The following is a 22,617-nucleotide window of genomic DNA, read 5'->3' on the forward strand; positions in this document are numbered from 1 at the left end:
TCATGAGAACGGTGAGGAATCAGCCCAGAACTACACGGGAGGATCTTGTCAATGATCTCAAGGCAGCTGGGACCATAGTCACCAAGAAAACAATTGGTAACACACTACGCCGTGAAGGACTGAAATCCTGCAGCGCCCGCAAGGTCCCCCTGCTCAAGAATACATATACATGCCGGTCTGAAGTTTGCCAATGAACATCTGAATGATTCAGAGGACAACTGGTGAAAGTGTTGTGGTCAGATGAGACCAAAATGGAGCTCTTTGGCATCAACTCAACTCGCCGTGTTTGGAGGAGGAGGAATGCTGCCTATGACCCCAAGAACACCATCTCCACCGTCAAACATGGAGGTGGAAACATTATGCTTTGGGGGTGTTTTTCTGCTAAGGGGACAGGACAACTTCACCACAACAAAGGGACGATGGACGGGGCCATGTACCATCAAATCTTGGGTGAGAACATCCTTCCCTCAGCCAGGGCATTGAAAATGGGTCGTGGATGGGTATTCCAGCATGACAATGACCCAAAACACACGGCCAAGGCAACAAAGGAGTGGCTCAAGAAGAAGCACATTAATGTCCTGAAGTGGCCTAGCCAGTCTCCAGACCTTAATCCCATAGAAAATCTGTGGAGGGAGCTGAAGGTTCGAGTTGCCAAACGTCAGCCTCGAAACCTTAATGACTTGGAGAAGATCTGCAAAGAGGAGTGGGACAAAATCCATCCTGAGATGTGTGCAAACCTGGTGGCCAACTACAAGAAACATCTGACCTCTGTGATTGCCAACAAGGGTTTTGCCACCAAGTACTAAGTCATGTTTTGCAGAGGGGTCAAATACTTATTTCCCTCATTAAAATACAAATAATTTTATAACATTTTTGACATGCGTTTTTCTGGATTTTTTGTTGTTATTCTGTCTCTCACTGTTCAAATAAACCTACCATTAAAATTCTAGACTGGTCATTTCTTTGTAAGTGGGCAAACGTACAAAATCAGCAGGGGATCAAATACTTTTTTCCCCCACTGTAAACTCACCACTATTCCACGACATGACCCTATCTGATACTAGACCCATTATAACCTCACCACTATTCCACTACTTGGCCCTATCTGATTCTAGACCCATTAAAACCTCACCACTATTCCACTACTTGGCTCTATCTGATTCTAGACCCATTAAAACCTCACCACTATTCCACTACATGACCCTATCTGGTCCTAGACCCATTATAACCTCACCAGTATTCCACTACTTGGGTCTATCTTATCCTACAGCAGGCCGGCAGCCTGGGAGAACGGGACACTATCGTTCATCAAACCTTGTAACACTTCTGCTGTAAAATCTCATAACCCAACGAGTTCTCTGCAGCTACAACCACAACATCTATTTTCAGTGATTTATGTTCCATTTCTGTGGTACAGTTGATCACCATGGCTATGAATGCTAAGAAACCAACCTTACTGAAACACATGTTATTCCTATCACTCTCTATTGGCAATGGCATACTCACAGGGGGCCTCTCAGGATCCCTCGATACTGGAGCCATCTTCCTCTACTACTCTCTTTACTGCCTATGAAGATACCTTCAAAGAAAATGACTCAAGTAAAAGCGAAAGTCACCCAGTAAAATATTACTTGAGTAAAGGTTTAAAATTATTCGGTTTTAAATATACTGAAGTATCAACATTAAATGTAATTCATCAATTATACTTAAGTATCAATGCAAAAGTATAAATCATTTCAAATTCCTTACATTAAGCAAACTAGACCGCACCATTTTCTTGTTTTTTTTTAAATATAATTACGGAAAGCCAGGGGCATACTCCAACACTCATTCACAATTTACAAACAAAGCATTTGTGTTTAGTGAGTCTGACAGGTCAGAGGCAGCAGGGATGACCATGGACATTCTATTGATAAGTGCGTGAATTGGACCATTTTTCTGTCCTGCTAATCATTCAAAATGTAACGAGTACTTTTGGCTGTCAGGGAAAATGTATGGAGTAAAAAGTACATTATTTTCTTTAGGAATGTAGTTAAGTGAAAGTTGTCAAAAATATAAATAGTAAGGTAAAGATACCCCCAAAAAATGACTTAAGTACTACTTTAAAGTATTTCTACTTAAGTTGTTTACACCACCGGCTAATGGCCCGACATCGGGATCTCTCGTTGGGTTAATGAGGCAACTAGTCACACCTGTGACAGGTCCTTTAAAATGAGAGGTAGAAGAGGTAGACCATAACTCACAGACAACAGAGAGAGAGAGACACACCCAGTGAATTCCTTGGAAGAGTGCAGAAGGTCAGATTGTGTCATTATTTAATAGAGTCTCTGCATCTCAAATGGCACCTTAATCTTATGTGTCCCTGGTCAAATGTAGTGCACTATATAGGGTGCCATTTTGTGGAGTGACCCCCCTGCATTTAAGAGCATAGACTAATAGTTACCTTTGCAGTAAATGGGTAGTCTATGACTAGATCTAGGCTGCTTCCCAATCACTATGTAGTGCATTATGGGCCCTCGTCAAAGATGGTTCACTACATAAGAAATGAGGAGCCATCTGTGAAGGATACATATTCCTGTGTGCCAGGCTTATCTATTGTATGCGGTTGAAGAGATGATACCTGAGTTTTGGCAGGAGACTAGTAGCACCGTGTTGCCAATACACGGTTCTTGGGGTCCTCAGGACTGGATTTAGGAAAGGCTGCCTTAGCAGTTGCTTAAGTGTTGTAATTAACAGAGTGTTTCCTTAACCTCTCCTCTAGTTCCACCAGCCATTCCACTGACTTGGAATATTCCAGTACTATCACAGCTGATTAAAATTCTCAACTAATCCTCTCTCTCTCTCTCTCTCTCTCTCTCAGGAGACCTATCATCATGGCGACATTGACCATCATTCTGCTTGTCAGCACGGTTTTTGCTCTGGGAGGTAGGAGTTACATACCTCACACCTGCATTTTAATAAACATTAGTGGGTGTTGCTCTGCCCTATTTCACACATGCAGGTGTGACTTGGAAATGTTTTCATAACCGGTTCTCCATGGGACACCCTCTGACACTGGAATAATCAAGGTTGTGCCTTGCTGAAGGGAACATGGATGGATATATCAACTTGTCAGTACACTGATATGAACTACTGGCCCAACGCTCTAACGGCAAGGCTACCTGCCACTCCTCTAGTTCCAGAGATGTATATCGGTGTCTAGATGCTGGACTGAGGTGTTCTGATATGATTGGTTTAATCATTCAACTGTATGTATGACTGGCTTGTCTAGCAAGTATCAGTGTCACTTCTTGATAGAATTTACCCCCACTTTTACAGTCTTTTTTTTTTTCATCAGCAGTTATACAATATGATACAAACACAGAAACTGAATTGACTGTGTGGGCCCTTCAAACAAGTAGCAGAATTTCCATTTTTAGCCAGGAAGTCCCTAGGTTGCATCTGAAATGGAACTCTATTCCGTATAAACTACTTCTGAGTAGGGTCCCACACGGGAGGCAACCCAAGCTTCCAGAATGTTATGTCTACGTTACAATGTATGTTACCTGTGTGTCCAGATGCTATGAAACGACCCAAGACCCCTTGTGAGCGTGCTAGAGATGCTGTGATAAATGGCCCGCCTGGAGTCTACGTCCCCACGTGTGACTGCCAGGGAGAATACACCCCTGAGCAACACTGGGGATCTACAGGTTAATGCTCACCCAGTCTTGTACAGCTAACCTTGTGGGGACACACAATTCAGTCCCATTTAAAATCCTATTTCCCCTACCCTTAACACAAAAACCGTACTGTAATTCTAACCTTAACCCCCTTGGAAATAGCAGTTGACCTCATGGGGACTAACAAAATAAGACTTATGCAACAGCTTTTTAACATGTCTACTTCTGGTAGGTTCCTCTTGGTGTGTTACCAGAACTGGACAAAAGATCCCGGGTACTGAGACTCCACCAGGCACTGCTTCTGTCAAATGTGCATGCAGGTACACTCATTCACTAAATGTTCATTCTTTGCAGCTTGTTCTGAGTGTTAATATTTGTTTTTTGTTTAATTATAGTGGAGCTCGCTGATGAGAGGCATTGGAACCAAGACGTTGAGAAGACTTTGCAAAAACATTGGAATTACTTTGATGCTTGTCTTTACAGTACTATGGGCGTTGATTCACATTCTATATGAATAAATCCAGAGCTAAAATTGTTGCTTCACTTCCTTTATTGTTGGTGTTATATGCTGAACCAGACCATTTCTGGGAAATGGAAGGAATAAGGCTATGGTGACCGTCTTACCACCACACCTGTGGTCATGAAGGCAGTCAATTCCATGTGACCACTTGGTCATGGTAATTAGGCTTTTCCAAGCTATGATGCTGCTGATGGTCATTAGTAGCCTACTATACTTAGCACTTTATTGCCCTCTAATCACTGACATCAATGTAATTGCAGATCAACTATTGGTCACATGCAGATGTTGTGGGTGTAGCAAAATGCTTGTGCTTCTAGCTCCGACAGCGCAGTAATATCTAACAAATTACACAACGTGTATACACTTAACCTGTTAGGGCTAGGGGGCTGTATTTTCACGGCTGGATAAAAAACGTACCCAATTTAATCTGGTTACTACTCCTGCCCAGTAACTAGAATATGCGTATAATTATTGGCTTTGGATAGAAAACACCCTAAAATTTCTAAAACTGTTTGAATGGTGTCTGAGTATAACAGAACTCAAATGGCAGGCCAAAACCTGAGAAGATTCCATGCAGGAAGTGGTGTGTCTGAGAAGTTGTGTTTCATCTTGGCTCTTTTATTGAAGACTGAGCATCTTTGCTCTAACGTGACACTTCCTACGGCTCCCATAGGCTCTCAGAGCCTGGGAAAAAGCTGAACGATATCGAGGCAGCCTCTGGCTGAAACACATTATCGCTTTTGGCAAGTGGCCGATCAGAGTACTATGGGCTTAGGCGCGTGCCCGAGTCGACCGAATGCTTTATTTTCTTTCGTCTGTTTACCTAAACGCAGATTCCCGGTCGGAATATTATCACTTTTTTATGAGAAAAATGGCATAAATTGATTTTAAACAGCGTTTGACATGCTTCGAAGTATGGTAATAAAATATTTAGAATTTTTTTGTCACGAAACGCGTTGGGCGCGTGACCCTTATTTACCCTTCGGATAGTGTCTTGAACGCACGAACAAAACGCCGCTATTTGGATATAACTATGGATTATTTGGGACCAAACCAACATTTGTTATTGAAGTAGAAGTCCTGGGAGTGCATTCTGACGAAGAACACCAAAGGTAATCAAACTTTCTAATAGTAAATCGGAGTTTGGTGAGGGCTAAACTTGGTTGGTGTCGAAATAGCTAGCCTGTGATGGCTGGGCTATCTACTTAGAATATTGCAAAATGTGCTTTCACCAAAAAGCTATTTTAAAATCGGACATAGCGAGTGCATAAAGGAGTTCTGTATCTATAATTCTTAAAATAATTTATGTTTTTTGTGAACGTTTATCGTGAGTAATTTAGTAAATTCACCAGAAGTGTTCGGTGGGAATGCTAGTCACATGCTAATGTAAAAAGCTGGTTTTTGATATAAATATGAACTTGATTGAACAAAACATGCATGTATTGTATAATAATGTCCGAAAGATTGTCATCTGATGAAGATCATCAAAGGTTATTGCTGCATTTAGCTGTGGTTTGGGTTTATGTGACATTATATGCTAGCTTGAAAAATGGGTGTCTGATTATTTCTGGCTGGGTACTCTGCTGACATAATCTAATGTTTTGCTTTCGTTGTAAAGCCTTTTTGAAATCGGACAGTGTGGTTAGATTAACGAGAGTCTTGTCTTTAAAATGCTGTAAAATAGTCATATGTTTGAGTAATTGAAGTAATAGCATTTCTAAGGTATTTGAATAACGCGCCACGGGATTCCACTGGCTGTTGAGTAGGTGGGACGCAAGCGTCCCACCTAGCCCATAGAGGTTAAATTTAAGGTCTAATACTGGGCTAGCAACACCATAATGCTACACAAGCCAGGATGAACAGGATATTATGCCACTATGCAGGAAATTAAAACCCTTTAAATGTTTCAATAGCAGGAACGTACTTTAGCCAACCAACAACAATACCAGTAAAGGAACTGGGACAGCACAAATGCAGAACAAACCCAGGTAGAACAAGCTGCTTTTATACCAGAAGAACGGAAGAGGAATTGGTGATTAGCAGAGTGAGTTCAGGTGTGGTGAGTTAGCAGGAGAGGGGCGTGTCCAGAGGGTAATTGGTAGTTTGTGGAATTAGCATTAGCCTTTAAAACAAGTGCACTACATTTGTCCAGGGCAACATATTCACTATGGGCTCTGGTCAAAAGTAGTGAATTTCATAGGGAATAGAGGGCTATTTGGGATACAATCACATGTCAGTATTCTGCCATGGCCAGCGAAGAGCCGGGTCTCAATCCTATTGAGCACGTCTGGGACCTGTTGGATCGGAGGGTGAGGGCTAGGGCCGTTCCCCCCAGAAATGTCCGGAATCTTGCAAGTGCTTTGGTGGAAGAGAGGGGTAACATCTCACAGCAAGAACGAGCAAATCTGGTGCAGTACATGAGGAGATGCACTGCATTTCTTAATGCAGCTGGTGGCCACACCAGATACTGACTGTTTCTTTTGATTTTGACCCCCCCCCCCCCCCCCTTTGTTCAGGGACACATTATTCCATTTCTGCTAGTCACATGTCTGTGGAACTTGTTCCGTTTATGTCTCTGTTGTTGAATCTTATGTTCATACAAATATTTACACATGTTGAGTTTGCTGAAAATAAACGCATTTGACAGTGAGAGGACGTTTCTTTTTTTTGCTGAGTTTATAAGTAACATGTTTTTAACATGTCCATTTCTGGTAGGTTACTGTTGGTGTGTGACCGCTACTGGACAGAAGATCCAGGGTACTAATACTCCACCAAGATCAACTGTTTCACCTAAGTACACACACACATTCACTAAATGTTAAATCATTACAGCAGATTCTGAATGCAGTTTCTGTCTGTAATTGTAGATGTGAGCGTAGATGAAAACCGTTGGAAAGAAGATGTTGAAAAGACTGACAGTTGTCTTTACTGTACTACAGGAACTGATTCACATTCCATTAAAATAAATGAAGAAATCCAGCGATTAAACTGTCCATTTTATCACGACCGTCGTAGATAGTGGACCAGCGGGTTGAGTGCTCATTTTTACGTTTTATTACAAAAAACCACAAACACTTTACAAAACAAGAAACTGTATGGACAAACAGGATTGCAGGCTAAACACAAAGCTATGCAACCACAACTACCCACAATACCCCATTCTAAATTACCCCTATACATAGGACCTTCAATCAGAGGCAATGAGGAACAGCTGCCTCTAATTGAAGGTCAAATCAAAACTGCACATAGAACTATATCACCTAGATCTAACCTACACACAACCCGACAACACCGAAACACTCTAAACCAATACCCTCTCTACTTAGACACATAAACCACCAAACCCCGAAACACTCTAAACAAATACCCTCTACATAAACACATAATCTAATAAACCCCTAAACACTCTAAACAAATACCCTCTGCCACGTCCTGACCAAACTACAATAACAAATAACCCCTTTACTGGTCAGGACGTGACATCTTTATTGTCGGTTTGATATGCTGAACAATTTATCTGAACCCATCCATTTCTGGGAAATGAAGGAAGGAGTAGGACTCTTTTAAATAAAAATTTTAAGACAACATATTTTGCCACAGGGGTACAATAAGAACCATCTTACACAAGAATCCTATTGCAAGATATACCCTACATAGTACACTTCTTTTGACCAGGGCCTATAGGGTCACAACTAGTCCACTATGTAGGGAACAGGGTTCTATTTGGGACATAACTCATCCATTGTCGTGTTCTTCCAGAAATACAGAAAGTCACCTTGATGACAAGGTTTGGTGAAAGAGAGGCTTGACCCTCACAAAGGAAAGGCACGCTAGCTATTCACCCTCTCCCACCTTCTCTCCTCCTCACAAAGGAATGCTGTTGGTCCTATCTCTCTTCCAATACTTTAGCCTTAAGACATTGATCTATCACCTCTCATCTTGCAGACTGTTTGAAATTAAATCACACTGAGATTGTGGTATTTCTTGCACAATACTTTTGCACTACGATTATGTAAAAACGTACTACAAACGTCTGCTAACATTAGCCACCGCTAGTTGAGAATCATTGGGAGTGGTGGGGCAGGCTGTGCCGGTCATCTTTTTTTTATTTTTATTTTTTTTTCAAGGGTCTGAAAGATGTTGGAAATTAATATCTTCTTAATGCAAAGAGCAGGAAACTCTGGAAAAAAATACAAGTCGATTTATATAAATTAATGGCTCTGAATGCACTGTCAGCATGCAGCCAAAATGTTACCAACCACTTTTGGAGCTAACTAGCTAGTGCTCTCAAATGGAATCCTTATGTCGACAGCAGATGAGACTTGTGTTCATAACATGGCTAACTTACCTAGCTAACATGACCTAGCTAACATTACCTAGCTAACAAAACAAGTTATTTTAACAGGATAGATAGCTGGCCATCAGCAACATTGGGTTGTCAATGAGACAGAGCTCGCTAACCAGCTGAGCCAGCAAACAAAATAATAATTTCGTATTTGAAAAAATACCCAACAGACTCTGCATTTCAGGAATCACAGTAGCAAGTATCCCTGGTGCACTGTTGAAATATTTAGCCATTTTAAACAATTTGTTTTTCAATGAGAACTCTACCTTTTTGTAATCATCTCAATGGATTTCATGTGTTTTAAACATGAGCTTGTCCAAGGTGTTGACACTTGACGACAGTGCTATTCATTGGAGCTCTACGATCAGATGCCCAACATTCTGGGGCAAAAGGTCAATAAGACAGACAGCAGGGTTGGCAGTTAATTAAAATGAATGTAACATTCCAGAGCTTATAGTTAAAGTTGCATCTAAAGTCTATCTGGTGACATCACAACGATGACAAAAGGTTTTCCTGCTCATTATTTATCTCATTCTGAAATGTCATTGTGTTTCCAAGACATTATAATGCACTTCAGACTACATCTTCCTCAGCTTCAATTAGGTAGAATTAAGTATCTTCATAACCATATTGTGACCCAATATGCAACACATGAATGTGTTACAAAAGTTGAATACCTTCACTTTGAATTGACCCCAACCCTGTCAAACCGGTAGATGTTGGACAGGTCCAGCAGGTGTTGGGCTGGACAGAAAGTATGCAGAGGTTTGAAGGATGAGAGAGAGATTGAGAAAAAAAGAGGGAGGAGTCTGACTGGACGGGTCCTTAAAAAGGAGAGGAGGGAGAGGTAGAACTCAACTCACAGGCAGGACAGAGAGAGACCCAGTGAAGACCTTTGAAGATCTCTGAAGAAGTGAAGCTACAACTGAAGACTTCAGAAGGTGAGATTTTTACATCTTTTCATCTAATACTGTCCCTGTCTGTGTCCCAACTGACCTCCTATTCCCTATGTAGTGAGCTACTTTAGACTAGGGTCCATATTACCTTTGTGGCCCTGAGCTATTCTCTATTTAGTTCACTGTGGGTCCTGGTCCAAAGTAGTGCACTACATGGGGGATAAGAAGCCATTTGGGAAGCATCCATGTTCCTGTGTGCTAGGAGAATCTATTGTCTGTGGTTGAAGAGATGATACCTGGGATGACCAGGACCGAGTTGAGAAAATGCTGCCTTAGCAGTTGCATCATTTTTGCAGCTAACACAGGGTTTCCTTAACCTCTCTGTCACGGATCCCTCCGGTACTGTTGCTCTTTCTGTGCACCAGTTTCGGAGTTCTACGTCACCGGCCTCTAGGAACTGAACTGTCATTACTCACACCTGGTCCCCATATTCTCCCCTGATTAGTAATTGTATAAGTTTGCCCTTTGTTCTCAATTGATTTATTGTTCCAATGTCCATTGGTAGTTGGTCGTGTGAGTACCTGTGCCTTGTTGTGTTAGCTTTGTGCATAGATGATTACGAGTCTCGTCCCGTGTATTTATTCGAGGTACTCAGGTTTCAGCCCTGTGTTTTGTATACGTGTTTGTTTGGATATAAAAAAATATTGCATGCAGTGGGCATAATAAAAGTTAAAATAAAACACTTTGCTTTTATAATTAAAGGGTTGAATCTTTATAGTTATGTGATGACATCACGTACCCCAACAAACAACGACTAATCAGACTCAATTCTCGCTAACTGTACTCAATCTGCTTTCAACTTCAAACGACACTTTTGTTACCGCCATCTCCACCATCCTCCGCACAAAAATTGAGAGGGAGGGGTCTGACTGGATGGGTCCTTAAAAAGGAGAGGAGGGAGACTTAGAACTCAACTCACAGGCAGGATTTCAGAAAGTGAGATTTCAACATCTGTTCATCTAATACTGTATGTGACCGTATCTCGAATAGCCCTCAATTGCCTATGAAGTGCACTACTTTTGACCAGAGCCCATAGTGAATATGTGGCCCTGCACTTGTTTTGAAGGATAATGCTAATTCCACAAACTCCCAATTACCCTCTGGACACGCCCCTCTCCTGCTAACTCACCACACCTGAACTCACTCTGCTAATCACCAATTCCTCTTCCATTCCTTTGGTATATAAGCAGCTTGTTTTGTCTGGGGTTGCTCAGAGTTTGTGGTGTCCCCGTTCCTTTATTGGGCCTGTTGGTTGGCTAAAGTAAGTTCCTGCTATTGAAACGGCTCTATGATTTTCATTTCCTGCATTGTGGCATAATATCCTGTTCATCCTAACTTGTGTATTGTTATGGTGTTGCTAGTCCAGTATTAAACCTTTAATTTAAGTGTAAGGAAATTGTTACAGCTTGTGAGATGAGACAAGATACAATGATGTTACCTGCTAGCAGAATGTGTCTTACATCTATAATCCTGTAGACTGTTCTGATTGGTTGCCATTTGCACTGCGTCTCAGTGAACTAGAAACGATGAAATGCTATTTTTACTTTCAAATCAAAAATGGATTCCATGTTGTACTCAGTTATCTAGCCAATCCACCTCACCATATGGGCACCGTGCTGGGCCAGAACGGAAGTAGAGGAAACATGGATGTGCAAAGCCAGAACAAAACATTGGCAGCCATATTTGGATGGGTAGTGTATAAACTAGATTTAGTTATTGATCAGTGCTGTAAATGGTGACTTACTAGAACCATCTAGTGCATTATGGATGGCTCTTCAGAGGTGGGACCCATGCTGCTAGCAGGTACCTCATTGAAAATAATGTAAAGTGAAAGTTGTCAAAAATATAAATAGTAAAGAGACACCCAAAAAATGACTTAAGTACTACTTTAAAGTATTTTTAAATAAGTTCTTTACACCACTAACTAACGGCCCGACAACGGGACCGCTCATTGGGTTAATGAGGCAACTAGTCACACCTGTGACAGGTCCTGTTGGAAGAAGTAGACCGTAACTCAGAGACACCCAGTGAATCCCTTGTGAGAGTGCATCGTTATTTAATAGACGATCTGCATCTCAAATTCTACCTTAATGTTATGTGGCCCTTGTCAAAAGTAGTGCACTATATAGTTGTGCCATTTTGTGGAGCGGCCCCCTGAATTTAAGAGCATAGACTTATCTGTACCTTTGCAGTAAATGGGTAGTCTCTGACAATATCTATAATGCTTCCCATTCCCTATGTAGTGCATTGTAGGCCCTCATCAAAGGTAGTTCACTACATAAGGAGTGAGGAGCCATTTGGGAAGGATGCATATTCCTGTGTGCCAGGCTAATCTATTGTGTGGTTGAAGAAATGATACATGTGTTTTGGCAGAAGACTAGTAGCACCGTGTTGCCCGTACTTGGTTCTTGGGGTCCTCAGTACTGGGTTTAGAAAATTCTGCTTTGGCAGTTGATTAAGTTTTGACAGTAACAGTGGGTTTCCTTAACCTCTCCTCTAGTACCCACAGCCATTCCAGATTTAAAATGCTCAACTAATCTCGCTCTTGGTCTCTCTCTCAGGAGACTATCACCATGGCGATATTGACCATCATTGTGCTTGTCAGCACAGCTTTTGCTCTGGGAGGTAAGAGTGACGTAGCTCACACCTACTCACCACATTTTAATATAAACATTAGTTGGTGTTGCTCTGTCCTACTTCACACACATGTAGGTATTAATACGCAGGTGTGAATTGGAAATGCGTTAATATTCATAACCGGTTCTCCATGGGACACCCTATGAGGGGTCAGCCATTATCAACCTTGACACTGGAGAAATGAAGGTTGTGCCTTGCTGAAGGGAACATAGACGGATATATGAACTTGTCAGCTCACTGACTTGACCTACTGGCCCAACTCTCTAACTGCTAGGCTACCTGCCACTCCTCTACTTCCAGAGATGTATATTGGCGTCTAGATGCTGGACTGAGGTATACTGATATGAATGGTTTGATCATTCAACTGGATTTACGATAGGTTTGTTTAGCAACTATCAGGAAATAACACTGATACAATTTCCAGTCTTAGTATCATCAGCTGTTATATGGAACACAGAAACAGAATTGACTGCACAGGGCTTTTAAACAAGTAGCAGAACTTCAATATTTAGGTTGCATCTGAAACGGAACCCTATTCCGTATGAACTTCTTCTGACCAGGGCCCATATGGGACGCAACCCGAGATTCCAGAAATGTATATTCTGTCCGTACATTTTCCTGTAATGTGATGTCCACATTACAATGTATGTTACCTGTGTCCAGATGCTATGATACGACCCTGTGAGGATGCTAGAGATGCCGCTAAACATGGCCCACCTGGAGCCTACGTCCCCACGTGTGACGACAATGGACAATACACCCCTGAGCAATGTTCGGGCTCTACAGGTTAACAGTGACGCACATGCACACGAAATTCACTTGAATGTGATAATTCAATGTGTATATATTGTATATGCAACATGTCTATTTCTGGTAGGTTACTGTTGGTGTGTGACCAGCTACGGACAGAAGATCCAGGGTACAGAGACCCCACCAGGCACTGCTAGCAACTGCTAGCAACTGTTCCACCAAGGTGTGTGTATATAATCATTCACTAAATGTTACTTCTTTGCAGCTGGTTCTTCATGTGTCTAATTGTAGATGAAAGGTGTTGGAACTAAAGATGTAGAAGACTGACAGTTGTCTTTACTGTTCTACAGGAACTGATTCACATTCCATACAAATAAATGCATGATGGAATCCAGAGATTAAACTGTTGATTTACTTACTTTATTGTTGGTGTGATATGCTGAACAATTTATCTGAACCAGTCCATTTCTGGGAAATAGAGGAAGGAGTAGGACTGTATTACCACCACACCGGCGGTTACAGGACATGAAGACAGTCAAATTCCACGTGACCATGTAGTAGTTAGGCTTCTCCAAGCTCTGATGCTGGTGATGGTCATTAGTAGCCTACCACACTTGCTAACTGCCTGGTACTCAGCACTCTACTGTCCCTCTAATCACTCTGACAAAAGTTGGACAGCCGTTAAGGGGGTTGTGAGGTTAGTCATGTACACAGGCAAGGCCTTTTTAATGCCTATGGCTCTTGGGTCCATGATATGGGGCATCAGCTTACTCAGTGACACCCACAACACAACTGAAAGAGTTTACAAATATTAGCATCCTAACTCTGATTGGAGGACTTGGACTGTGGAATCAAATCTGTCAGTATTTCCTTTGTGGATTTGTCTTTATATGGCAGCTTTCATTCTCTATAGACATCAACATGTCATTCCAATATATACAGGAGTTCAGCAGAGTCCACAATCAGAACCATGCTACTCTGAGGCTGAAGAATTGTTCCAGGCCACTGAGGGATGAAAGACCCCTTTACTGAATCTACATCTTCACATTTCACTAAATAATTCCATTGTTTGCTTCATGCATTCTATCCTGTAAAATGAAGTATATGTTCTTGGTCTTTACATGAGTGAATGTTGTATTTGCAATTGTAGGATGACTTGATGAATGATGATTCTTATCTCCTTGTTTTTTTACATTTGCTTCCTTCTGATCTTTTAGGGCCAGACTATAATCTATTCATGGTTAGGGTACTTGGCGGAAACTTGCCAGAAAATGAACATGGTTAGTACAGTATTAGCTAGCATGAAAGTATGGGTGATCCACATCATTGCCCTAGGTGAAGGGGAAATAATAACTTGAGAGGGGTAAGGAAATGTTCAGCCTATAATTTGCTAACTACGCAATTTTATAACTAAAACACACACCACATGACCAGAAGTTTGTGGACACCTGCTCGTCAAACATCTCATTCCAAAATCATGGAGTTGGTCTCCTTTTGTTATAACAGCCTCCACTCTTCTAGGAAGGCTTTGCACTAGATGTTGGAACATTGCTGTGGGGGACGTGCTTCAATTCTGCCACGCGCATTAGAGGTCGGGCACTGATTTTAGGTGATTAGGCCTGGCTCACAGTTGGAGTTACAATTCATCCCAAAAGTATTGAATGGGGTTGAGGTCAGGGCTCTGTGCAGGCCAGTCGAGTTCTTCCACACCAATCTCGATAAACATGCACGGGGGGATTGTCATGCTGAAACAGGAAAAGGCCTTCCCCAAACCTATTCCACAAGTTGGAAGCACAGAATCGTCTACAATGTCATTGTATGCAGCACCGGTAAGATTGTTCTTCACTGGAATTAACTTCTTTGGGCTAGTGGGCAGTATTTTCACATCCGGATAAAAAAACGTACCCGATTTAATCTGGTTACTACTCCTGCCCAGTAACTAGAATATGAATATAATTATTGGCTTTGGATAGAAAACACCCTAAAGTTTCTAAAACTGTTTGAATGGTGTCTGTGAGTATAACAGAACTCATTTGGCAGGCAAAAACCTGAGAAGGTTTCATGCAGGAAGTGGCCTGTCTGACAAGGTGTTGTTGTTCTTGCTTCTGTTTATTGAAGAGTCAGGATCTTAGCTGTAACGTGACATTTCCTTCGGCTCCAATAGGCTCTCAGAGCCCGGGAAAAACCTGAACGATGACGAGGCAGCCTCAGGCTGAAATACATTATCGCCTTTGCCAAGTGGCCCATCAGAGGACAATGGAATTAGGCGCGTGCCCGATTCGACCCAGTGATATATTTTCCTTCGGCTGTTTACCTAATTGCAGATTCCCGGTCGGAATATTATCGCTTTTTTACGAGAAAAATGGCATAAAAATTGATTTTAAACAGCGGTTGACATGCTTCGAAGTACGGTAATGAAATATTTAGAAATCTTTTGTCACGAAATGCGCCGTGCGCACGACCGTTATTTACCATTGGGATAATGTCTAGAACGCACGAACAAAATGACGCTGTTGGAACATAACTATGGATTATTTTGGACCAAACCTACATTTGTTATTGAGGTAGAAGTCCTGGGAGTGCATTCTGACGAAGAACAGGAAAGGTAATCAAACTTTTCTAATAGTAAATGTGATTTTGCTGAAGGCTAAACTTGGTGGGTGTCTAAATAGCTAGCCCTGTGATGCCGGGCTATCTACTCAGAATATTGCAAAATGTGCTTCATCTGAAAAGCTATTTTAAAATCGGACATATCGAGTGCATAGCGGAGTTCTGTATCTATAATTCTTAAAATAATTGTTATGCTTTTTGTGAATGTTTATCGTGAGTAATTTAGTAAATTGTTAGTAAATTCCCCGGAAGTTTGCGGGGGGGTATGCTAGTTCTGAACGTCACATGCTAATGTAAAAAGCTGGTTTTTGATATAAATATGAACTTGATTGAACAAAACATGCATGTATTGTATAACAATGTCCTAGGAGTGTCATCTGATGACGATCAAAGGTTAGTGCTGCATTTAGCTGTGGTTTGGGTTTTTGCTTGCTTGCTTTGAAAATGGCTGTGTGATTATTTTTGGCAGGGTACTATCCTGACAATCTTTTTTGCTTTCGCTGTAAAGCCTTTTTGAAATTGGACAATGTGGTTGGATTAACGAGTCTTCTTTCACATGGTGTAAAATAGTCATATGTTTGAGAAATTCAAGTTATAGCATTTGAGGTTTTTCTATTTCGCACCACGCGATTCCACTGGCTGTTGAATAGAGTGGGACGCTAACGTCCCACCTAGCCCATAGAGGTTAACTGAAAAATGGAAAGATCAAGTTGAGGTTTGTCCCTTATATGATACCATCTATTTTCAAATGTGTCAAACAGAAAATGGACCCAATACAACGGATAAGAGGCAAGGTAATGTTAGCTGTATTGCGTGCAGAAGACTGAACTGCTCCCTTGTCTGCAGCTATAGACGAGGCATGTTATGCAGATCACATTTACCATCCTGTAACTCAATGAATACCATGTAGGCCTCTACATTATGGACAAGGTATGAAAACTATTAGCAAATGATCTGTCACCAGAAAAACCAAGGTATGATTGTCGTGAGCTTGTTGTTAATCTGTATAATAAAAATGTTCAGTGTTCAACCTCCCTACACCGCTAATGAATATAACCGAAATCCTGTTTTGCAGTGCAGCAACACCCCAGATATTAAACACTGGACTTGAAGGGCTGCTGTCATTTCACCTCATGATTTTATTTTCTCTTCAAGGATACTTAAAAAGGGGTTCTTTGAACATAGGGGTTCCCCCTAGATACAATTTGAAGAAACACTAAAGGATACTGCAGGAACCTGCGCAGCACAGCAGTCAAAGGCACTGCATATCAATGCAAGAGGAGTCATTACAGTACCTGGTTCAGCGCCAGGCTGTAGCACATTCAGCCATGATTTGGAGTCCTATAGGACGGCGCACAGTTTGCCCAGAGCCGTCCGGAGTAGTTTGTCATGGTAAACAACAAAGTGGACTTGCTTAGGTGAATAAAACCACCTCTTTTTAGAGTGGTGACAAAGGACAGGCATAACACAGGCTTGACGCTTAATGACCTTCTCAGTTCTTTAACACACAACTTAAGAAGTATTTATAATCAAAAGCACATCATGACAGGTTAAACATGTCTTTTGAACCTTCAGTATCCTAAACATACTGCGTCATTTCAAGGTCTACATTTACATAAAATTAGGCACAATGACAGTTATATGTCTGCTAAATGACTTAAATGTAAATATGTCCGGTGGCACAGTCAAGCATGGCACTTGCAACATTGGGGTTGTGGGTTTGAGTCCCACAAGGGACCAGTAAGAAAAAGTACTAACTACAACGTATCATTCATGTTCAATAACTCATGAGACAAATAGTGTACACATTTTATTGGCTGCAAACAATTGTGTAGTAACTGTTGCTGCTAAATGAAGTTTCAAAGTATTTGACTTTACCATGAAGTATTGAGGGTGCAGACACTACGGAATAGCATTGCTGCTTTTAATGTATAGTCTGGCGAAGCGGCAGGAGTCTCAGGGAGCACACCGAGGGCAAGCTCCTTCCACATAAAGCATTGTTCCAGCGCTGTTGACCTGAAGACAAAACACAGAAATATTTCAGCTTTACAGACTCAACAGTAGGACAGTCTACGTGAGATTAAATAGTTAAATTAACTAGAATATGGTATAATTTGATGACTGGATCAGTGAATGATACTGGGCTTACCGTACCTCCAAAATTCATATGAATACATGTCTCTCTGGCACCAGCATCGGGCCGTCCTTTTGCCAAGTTCCGGTGATCAAAGTTAGAACCGTCGCTCCAGAGCCATAGCCTGTCCTGATGGGAAAAAAGGTGAGGTTTCAGAATAAAACCAAAGTATTGTATTTCTATCACCGGAAATACCAAACCAGTTTAAGCTACCATCAAAACCCTCAGACTGGAACTGTTGCTTGTAAAGAAAAATGTAGGCACCACCTCCTCACATTTGCAATCATTCCAATGAGCAACAAATGTGCTTCTACACCTGCATTGCTTGCTGTTTGGGGTTTTAAGCTGGGTTTCTTTACAGCACTTTGATATATCAACTGATGTAAGAAGGGCTTCATAAATAAATGTGATTGAATGACCATAACTAGTCTACAACTGTTGAAGCTAGAAACAACATGACAGAACAGAGTCCCATGAAAACAATCCCATAAAGGAACTGCTCTATATAGTAATGCAGGCTTCCTTGTCCCACCTTAGACTGAACTGCATCAAATCCACCAATCCAGGTAAGAGGGAAACCACCAGTGTTGACCAAGACCATCATCTGTAGAAATTGCTCCTCAGCGAAGCTGTGTACAGATGCCAGGTTTGCGCCAAGGTACTTCACAACGTTGGGTACAGACACCAGTTTATCACCAAGGGACACGCAGTGCCGCTAGAGGAAGCAGTAGACAGGTACAAAGACAATGTATTACTCAGTCTGCCAGCCTGTGTGACAGTTTATCTTCTGGATTCAACCAAATATTGACCGTCAACGAATTCCCTTTTTAAAATATGCTCTTAAAGCTATTTGTTTACCTCCGTCTTAAGCTATGCCCTGTGGTTTCCAATATAGAGGAGGCACAACTCAATATTAAATATTCAAAGCTTATAGAAAATGCCAATTAGACAATCTTAAGGGGAAGTTCAGTATTTTACATGAACCATGTGTTGCCGGTTTAAGTTATCACCTTTAAGGTAATGTAAAAAAAGTTGACTTCAAGTCAACTTCCCCTTTAGATTCACAGTAGATGGAAAGCGTGATACCTCTGCTTCAGGCCAGCTCCTTGTAGTCTTGACAAACATGAAGCAGCGTGGTCCATATTTGGTCCAACCGGAAGGACACAAGTCTTCCTCTAGCAATGAAGCTGTGAGAAGTTACATGTGGCTTTAAAGGCTATTGGAGACAGATCTATTATTTGTAGATCAGTCAGTCATCTCTGCTACAAGAAAATACAGAATGAGTCAAGAAAAGTGGACTCTTACTTGCATCTGCCAGAGCAAAGGCAGCACTAAGAAGCAGAAGACTAGTCAACATGGTCATGGAGAATCTCCTGAGAGAAACAGAGTGAAGCCATCCAAACCAATTCAGAGTACTTCAGTGTGTAGGAGAGTACCCCAGAATTCCACTTGTTAGATGCATTCCAGTACTAGTCACAGCCCTTCATTAATTTAATCTAAGGAATACCAGGTATCATCCACATGCAGTAGATTAGAACAGGAATATGTCTGCTTTTCTAAATGCCATCCTATTCCCTAAGCAGGGCTGAGGAGAATATCTGGGCAGGTATTTCTCTCCACTCATACAGGAGTAATAGAGGCCTAGATTCCAAATGTAGAAATGCCCTGCAGCTTTGGCTATTGAACCATATTCAATTCTGGTTCTTTTATTATCCAACAAAAAATAAAAGCATAATATTAAAGGCTGGCAGATAAGGCTTAGTGGCTTATAACACCAGTAGGTAAGGTGAAATGGCCATCAGGAAAGGCTGTGATAACATGTGGTGCTGGATCGAATACTCCACATTACCATACGACTGACCAGTAAGCTACACCACAGCCCAATATTATACCAATTAATGAATCAAGGTATAAGGTCATTCCATAGCAACAGCTTGCTAGACATGGTTCTATGAGGTACCTGCTAGCAGCATGGGTCCCACCTCTGAAGAGCCATCCATAATACATTACATGGTTCTGATAAGTCACCATTTACAGCACTGATCAATAACTAAATCAAATTTATACACTACCCATCCAAATTTGGCTGCCTATGTTGCGTTCTGGCTTTGCACATCCATGTTTCTTCTATTTCCAATATGGCCCTGCATGGTGCCCATATGGTGAGGTGGATTAGCTAGACAGCTGAGCACAACATGAAATCCATTTAAGGTTTTGATGGGGGGGGTGAAAGTAAAAACAGCATTTCAGTTTGTTGTTCACTGAGACGCAGTGCAAAAGGCAACCGAGCAGAACAGTCTACAGGATTATAGATGTAAGACTCATTCTGCTAGCAGGTACCATCATTGGACCATGTCTCATCTCACAAGCTGTAACAAGTCCCTTACAGTTAAATTAAAGGTCTAATACTGGGCTAGGACGAACAGGACATTATGCCACAACGCAGGAAATTAAAACCCTATACATTTTTCAATAGCAGGAACTTACTTTAGCCAAACAACAACAGACCAATAAAGGAACTGGGACACCACAACTACTGAACAAACCCAGGTAGAACAAGCTGCTTTTATACCAAAGGAATGGAATAGGAATTGGTGATTTGCAGAGAGAGTTCAGGTGTGGTGAGTTAGCAGGAGAGGGGCGTGTCCAGAGGGTAATTGGGAGTTTGTGGAATTAGCATTATCCTTCAAAACAAATGCAGGGCCACATATTCACTACGGGCTCTGGTCAAAAGTAGTGCACTTCATAGGCAATTGAGGGCTATTTGGGATACTGTCACATACAGTATTAGATGAACAGACGTTGAAATCTCACCTTCTGAAATCCTGCCTGTGAGTTGAGTTCTAACTCTTGTGGTGGATGAATCAGAATTAGTTGGGTAACAGATAATTAAGATGTTTCATTAGTATAATATGCTTATGTGAGATACTGTTGCACATTTCCCTTAGCTGGGGCTCAGTCACTTGGGGCCCAGAGAGGGGAGAGGTCAGACTTGTTTTTTACATGTCTCTGTTGCTATGCAGAATATCAGCAAGAGAGGAGGACAGAATGAAACATTGTCTTCATATGTGAATGTGTCTTTACCTATTCTTAAACCATGTGAAGGGATGGCGTGATTAATGGGGAACCAATTATTTGTCTCCACATTGTCTGGGCGCAAGTCACTCCCCTCAGTGAGCTTGTCCAGGAGTGGGAACAAGAGGTGTTTTACTGAGGATGGGCCTCTATGAGATAGCACTGACAGAGGAGATTTATGGTATATTTTGATAAGAATGCCTAGAAAGCATTCCAGACGACATGAGCTAATGGTTTTGTACTATACCGTACCAGGGAGGGACAGTTCTAGGAAGACCAGACACTCGTCTATATAATAAACACTGTTGAGATAGCAGTTGCTGTCTGCTGTGTTTTATAGATGTATTTTCATACAAAACTTAAACTTTGTGAACTGTTCCTAAGATTTGTGGTTCGTCAATGTACGTTGAAGAGGTGGTTCTTGGGTATAAAATATCTCAGTAGCCATTGTGTTGGGACCTTCCTGGTTCATTCGAGAGAGTGCATTATTGAAGGTGAAAGTACTTTTGCAAAAGTATCTTAATTATTAAATATGTAGTTTAACTGAGACTGGTGTGTTTGTACCTCCCCTCATTTGGTAATGCAGAAATTAGACACCACACTCTCCCTTTGGCTGAAATTGAGTTCTACCTCTACCTCCTCTCCTTTTTATGGACAGATCGAGTCAGACCCCTCCCTCTCGAGTTATGTGAGGAGTTTGGTGGAGATGGCGGAAGCAAAAGTGTCATTTGAAGTTGAAAGTATGTTGAGTACAGTTAGCGAGAAAGATGAGTGGACAACAGTAGAGTCCAAGAATGGAACAAAAAGGGGTTCAAATTGTTGTGGAAAATGAGTCTGATTAATCGTTGTTTGTTGGGGTACGGGATGTTATCACGTAACTATAAATATTCAATCCTTTAATTATAAAAGCAAAGTGTTTTATTTTGACTTTTATTATGCCCACTGCATGCATTTTTTTATTATCAAATATAAAAAAAAAAAAATTTCAGGACAAGGATTATTGTGACTTTCAAGAATGCCTGAATTGCTTCACCTTGCTTTTCTGGTAGGCTCGATGCAAGTTTCACCATACAATTATTTCAGACATACAATGCAAGTTCCACCATGGCACGGACCATGATGATACATTCGCACAGACCATGGCGGTACGTTGGCACAGACCGCTTGTTTATTCCACACTCTAGGTATGTTTCTTTTTGCGGGTGGGGGTGAAGTTATTACGTCCAGTTGTTTTTATCGACACAAGACAGTTCAACAGAATCTCACTGTAGCAGGCAATTGTCACATCTTTTTTCTATGCAAACTTTCTAAATGTCGACAAAATGTTTAAAGCTGAAGGTCTGGAGGAGGGAGAGTGAAAGTAGGACCAGGGTTTGTGTTGTTAGGAGAGGAGGAGGGGAGAGAGGTATGGGAGAGGGGAGGAGAGGAGTAGGGGAGAGAGGTATATGAGAGTGGAGAGGTTAGGGGAGGAGAGGAGGAGGGAAGAGAGGTATATGAGAGAGGAGAGGTTAGGTGAGAAGAAGAGAGGAGGAAAGATGACCGGTCAAGGTGTTATTAAAGGGATATTGTGAGATTTTGGTCTATTTAGCCCTCTTTCTTTAGTTTGAAGGACGTTTTTTCATTAACTACTGTAGCTTCAGCACAATTGCTAGCTATGAGAGCAGATCCCAAAGACTTCTAGTCATTGCGCTGACGCTAGTTAGTGATCACTGGAAAAACTACCTTCAAAGTCCTTCAAATTGCATGCAGAGACAAAATCTGACTGGGAAAGAAGAAAAAGGTTTTAATTGCCAAAATATTGCACTATCCCTTTAAGGAGGAAATAGCACCGGTTCCAATCCAAGTGCCATTTATCAAACTCCAGGCAGTGCTATGGTCAGATGACATGAAAATAGAGCTCTTTAGTTATGAACATCAGCGGTGGTTTCGGT

At 41.5% G+C, this 22,617-nt stretch overlaps 3 protein-coding genes across 5 annotated transcripts; 2 read left to right on the plus strand and 1 right to left on the minus strand.

Annotated features, from left to right (window-relative positions):
* Positions 1 to 2,199: 2,199 nt before the first annotated feature.
* Positions 2,200 to 4,191, plus strand: LOC123723721 (saxiphilin-like). Its single transcript, XM_045701695.1, has 5 exons — positions 2,200 to 2,297; positions 2,861 to 2,925; positions 3,558 to 3,689; positions 3,892 to 3,979; positions 4,055 to 4,191. Exons 2-5 carry the CDS (start codon positions 2,874 to 2,876, stop codon positions 4,065 to 4,067), a joined length of 285 nt encoding a protein of 94 aa, XP_045557651.1. The 5' UTR covers positions 2,200 to 2,297; positions 2,861 to 2,873; the 3' UTR covers positions 4,068 to 4,191.
* Positions 4,192 to 9,376: 5,185 nt separating this feature from the next.
* LOC106595554 (equistatin-like) lies at positions 9,377 to 14,043 on the plus strand. 3 transcript variants are annotated; one of them, XM_045701705.1, is made up of 5 exons: positions 9,377 to 9,465; positions 12,042 to 12,105; positions 12,781 to 12,903; positions 12,995 to 13,090; positions 13,810 to 14,043. In XM_045701705.1, exons 2-4 carry the CDS (start codon positions 12,054 to 12,056, stop codon positions 13,072 to 13,074), a joined length of 255 nt encoding a protein of 84 aa, XP_045557661.1. In that variant the 5' UTR covers positions 9,377 to 9,465; positions 12,042 to 12,053; the 3' UTR covers positions 13,075 to 13,090; positions 13,810 to 14,043. The 3 variants fall into 3 exon arrangements, with proteins under 3 accessions (XP_045557661.1, XP_045557659.1, XP_045557660.1); XM_045701703.1 differs by lacking the exon at positions 13,810 to 14,043 and adding an exon at positions 13,218 to 13,285; XM_045701704.1 differs by lacking the exons at positions 9,377 to 9,465; positions 13,810 to 14,043 and adding exons at positions 10,682 to 10,741; positions 13,218 to 13,285.
* Positions 14,044 to 17,110: 3,067 nt separating this feature from the next.
* On the minus strand, positions 17,111 to 20,151 carry LOC123728773 (ladderlectin-like). Its single transcript, XM_045701681.1, has 6 exons — positions 20,099 to 20,151; positions 18,917 to 18,984; positions 18,698 to 18,798; positions 18,144 to 18,326; positions 17,632 to 17,740; positions 17,111 to 17,493 (listed from the first exon to the last, which is right to left on the minus strand). Exons 2-6 carry the CDS (start codon positions 18,972 to 18,974, stop codon positions 17,402 to 17,404), a joined length of 543 nt encoding a protein of 180 aa, XP_045557637.1. The 5' UTR covers positions 18,975 to 18,984; positions 20,099 to 20,151; the 3' UTR covers positions 17,111 to 17,401.
* Between the last annotated feature and the right edge of the window lie 2,466 nt (positions 20,152 to 22,617).

Source organism: Salmo salar, chromosome ssa18 (genome assembly GCF_905237065.1).
Source record: "Salmo salar chromosome ssa18, Ssal_v3.1, whole genome shotgun sequence".
Taxonomy (NCBI): domain Eukaryota; kingdom Metazoa; phylum Chordata; class Actinopteri; order Salmoniformes; family Salmonidae; genus Salmo; species Salmo salar.

What these genes read in the sequence shown, in the direction of transcription:
- LOC123723721 (XM_045701695.1), top strand. Translation starts at nt 2,874, where the DNA reads ATGGCGACATTGACCATCATTCTGCTTGTCAGCACGGTTTTTGCTCTG. An exon ending in CACGGTTTTTGCTCTGGGAG is followed by an intron (nt 2,926 to 3,557) that starts GTAGGAGTTACA and finishes CTGTGTGTCCAG; the next exon opens with ATGCTATGAAACGACCCAAG. An exon ending in GCAACACTGGGGATCTACAG is followed by an intron (nt 3,690 to 3,891) that starts GTTAATGCTCAC and finishes TACTTCTGGTAG; the next exon opens with GTTCCTCTTGGTGTGTTACC.
- LOC106595554 (XM_045701705.1), top strand. Translation starts at nt 12,054, where the DNA reads ATGGCGATATTGACCATCATTGTGCTTGTCAGCACAGCTTTTGCTCTG. An exon ending in CACAGCTTTTGCTCTGGGAG is followed by an intron (nt 12,106 to 12,780) that starts GTAAGAGTGACG and finishes ACCTGTGTCCAG; the next exon opens with ATGCTATGATACGACCCTGT. An exon ending in GCAATGTTCGGGCTCTACAG is followed by an intron (nt 12,904 to 12,994) that starts GTTAACAGTGAC and finishes TATTTCTGGTAG; the next exon opens with GTTACTGTTGGTGTGTGACC.
- LOC123728773 (XM_045701681.1), bottom strand. Translation starts at nt 18,974, where the DNA reads ATGACCATGTTGACTAGTCTTCTGCTTCTTAGTGCTGCCTTTGCTCTG. An exon ending in CTTTGCTCTGGCAGATGCAA is followed by an intron (nt 18,799 to 18,916) that starts GTAAGAGTCCAC and finishes AACTTCTCACAG; the next exon opens with CTTCATTGCTAGAGGAAGAC. An exon ending in TATTCATATGAATTTTGGAG is followed by an intron (nt 17,494 to 17,631) that starts GTACGGTAAGCC and finishes TTTTGTCTTCAG; the next exon opens with GTCAACAGCGCTGGAACAAT.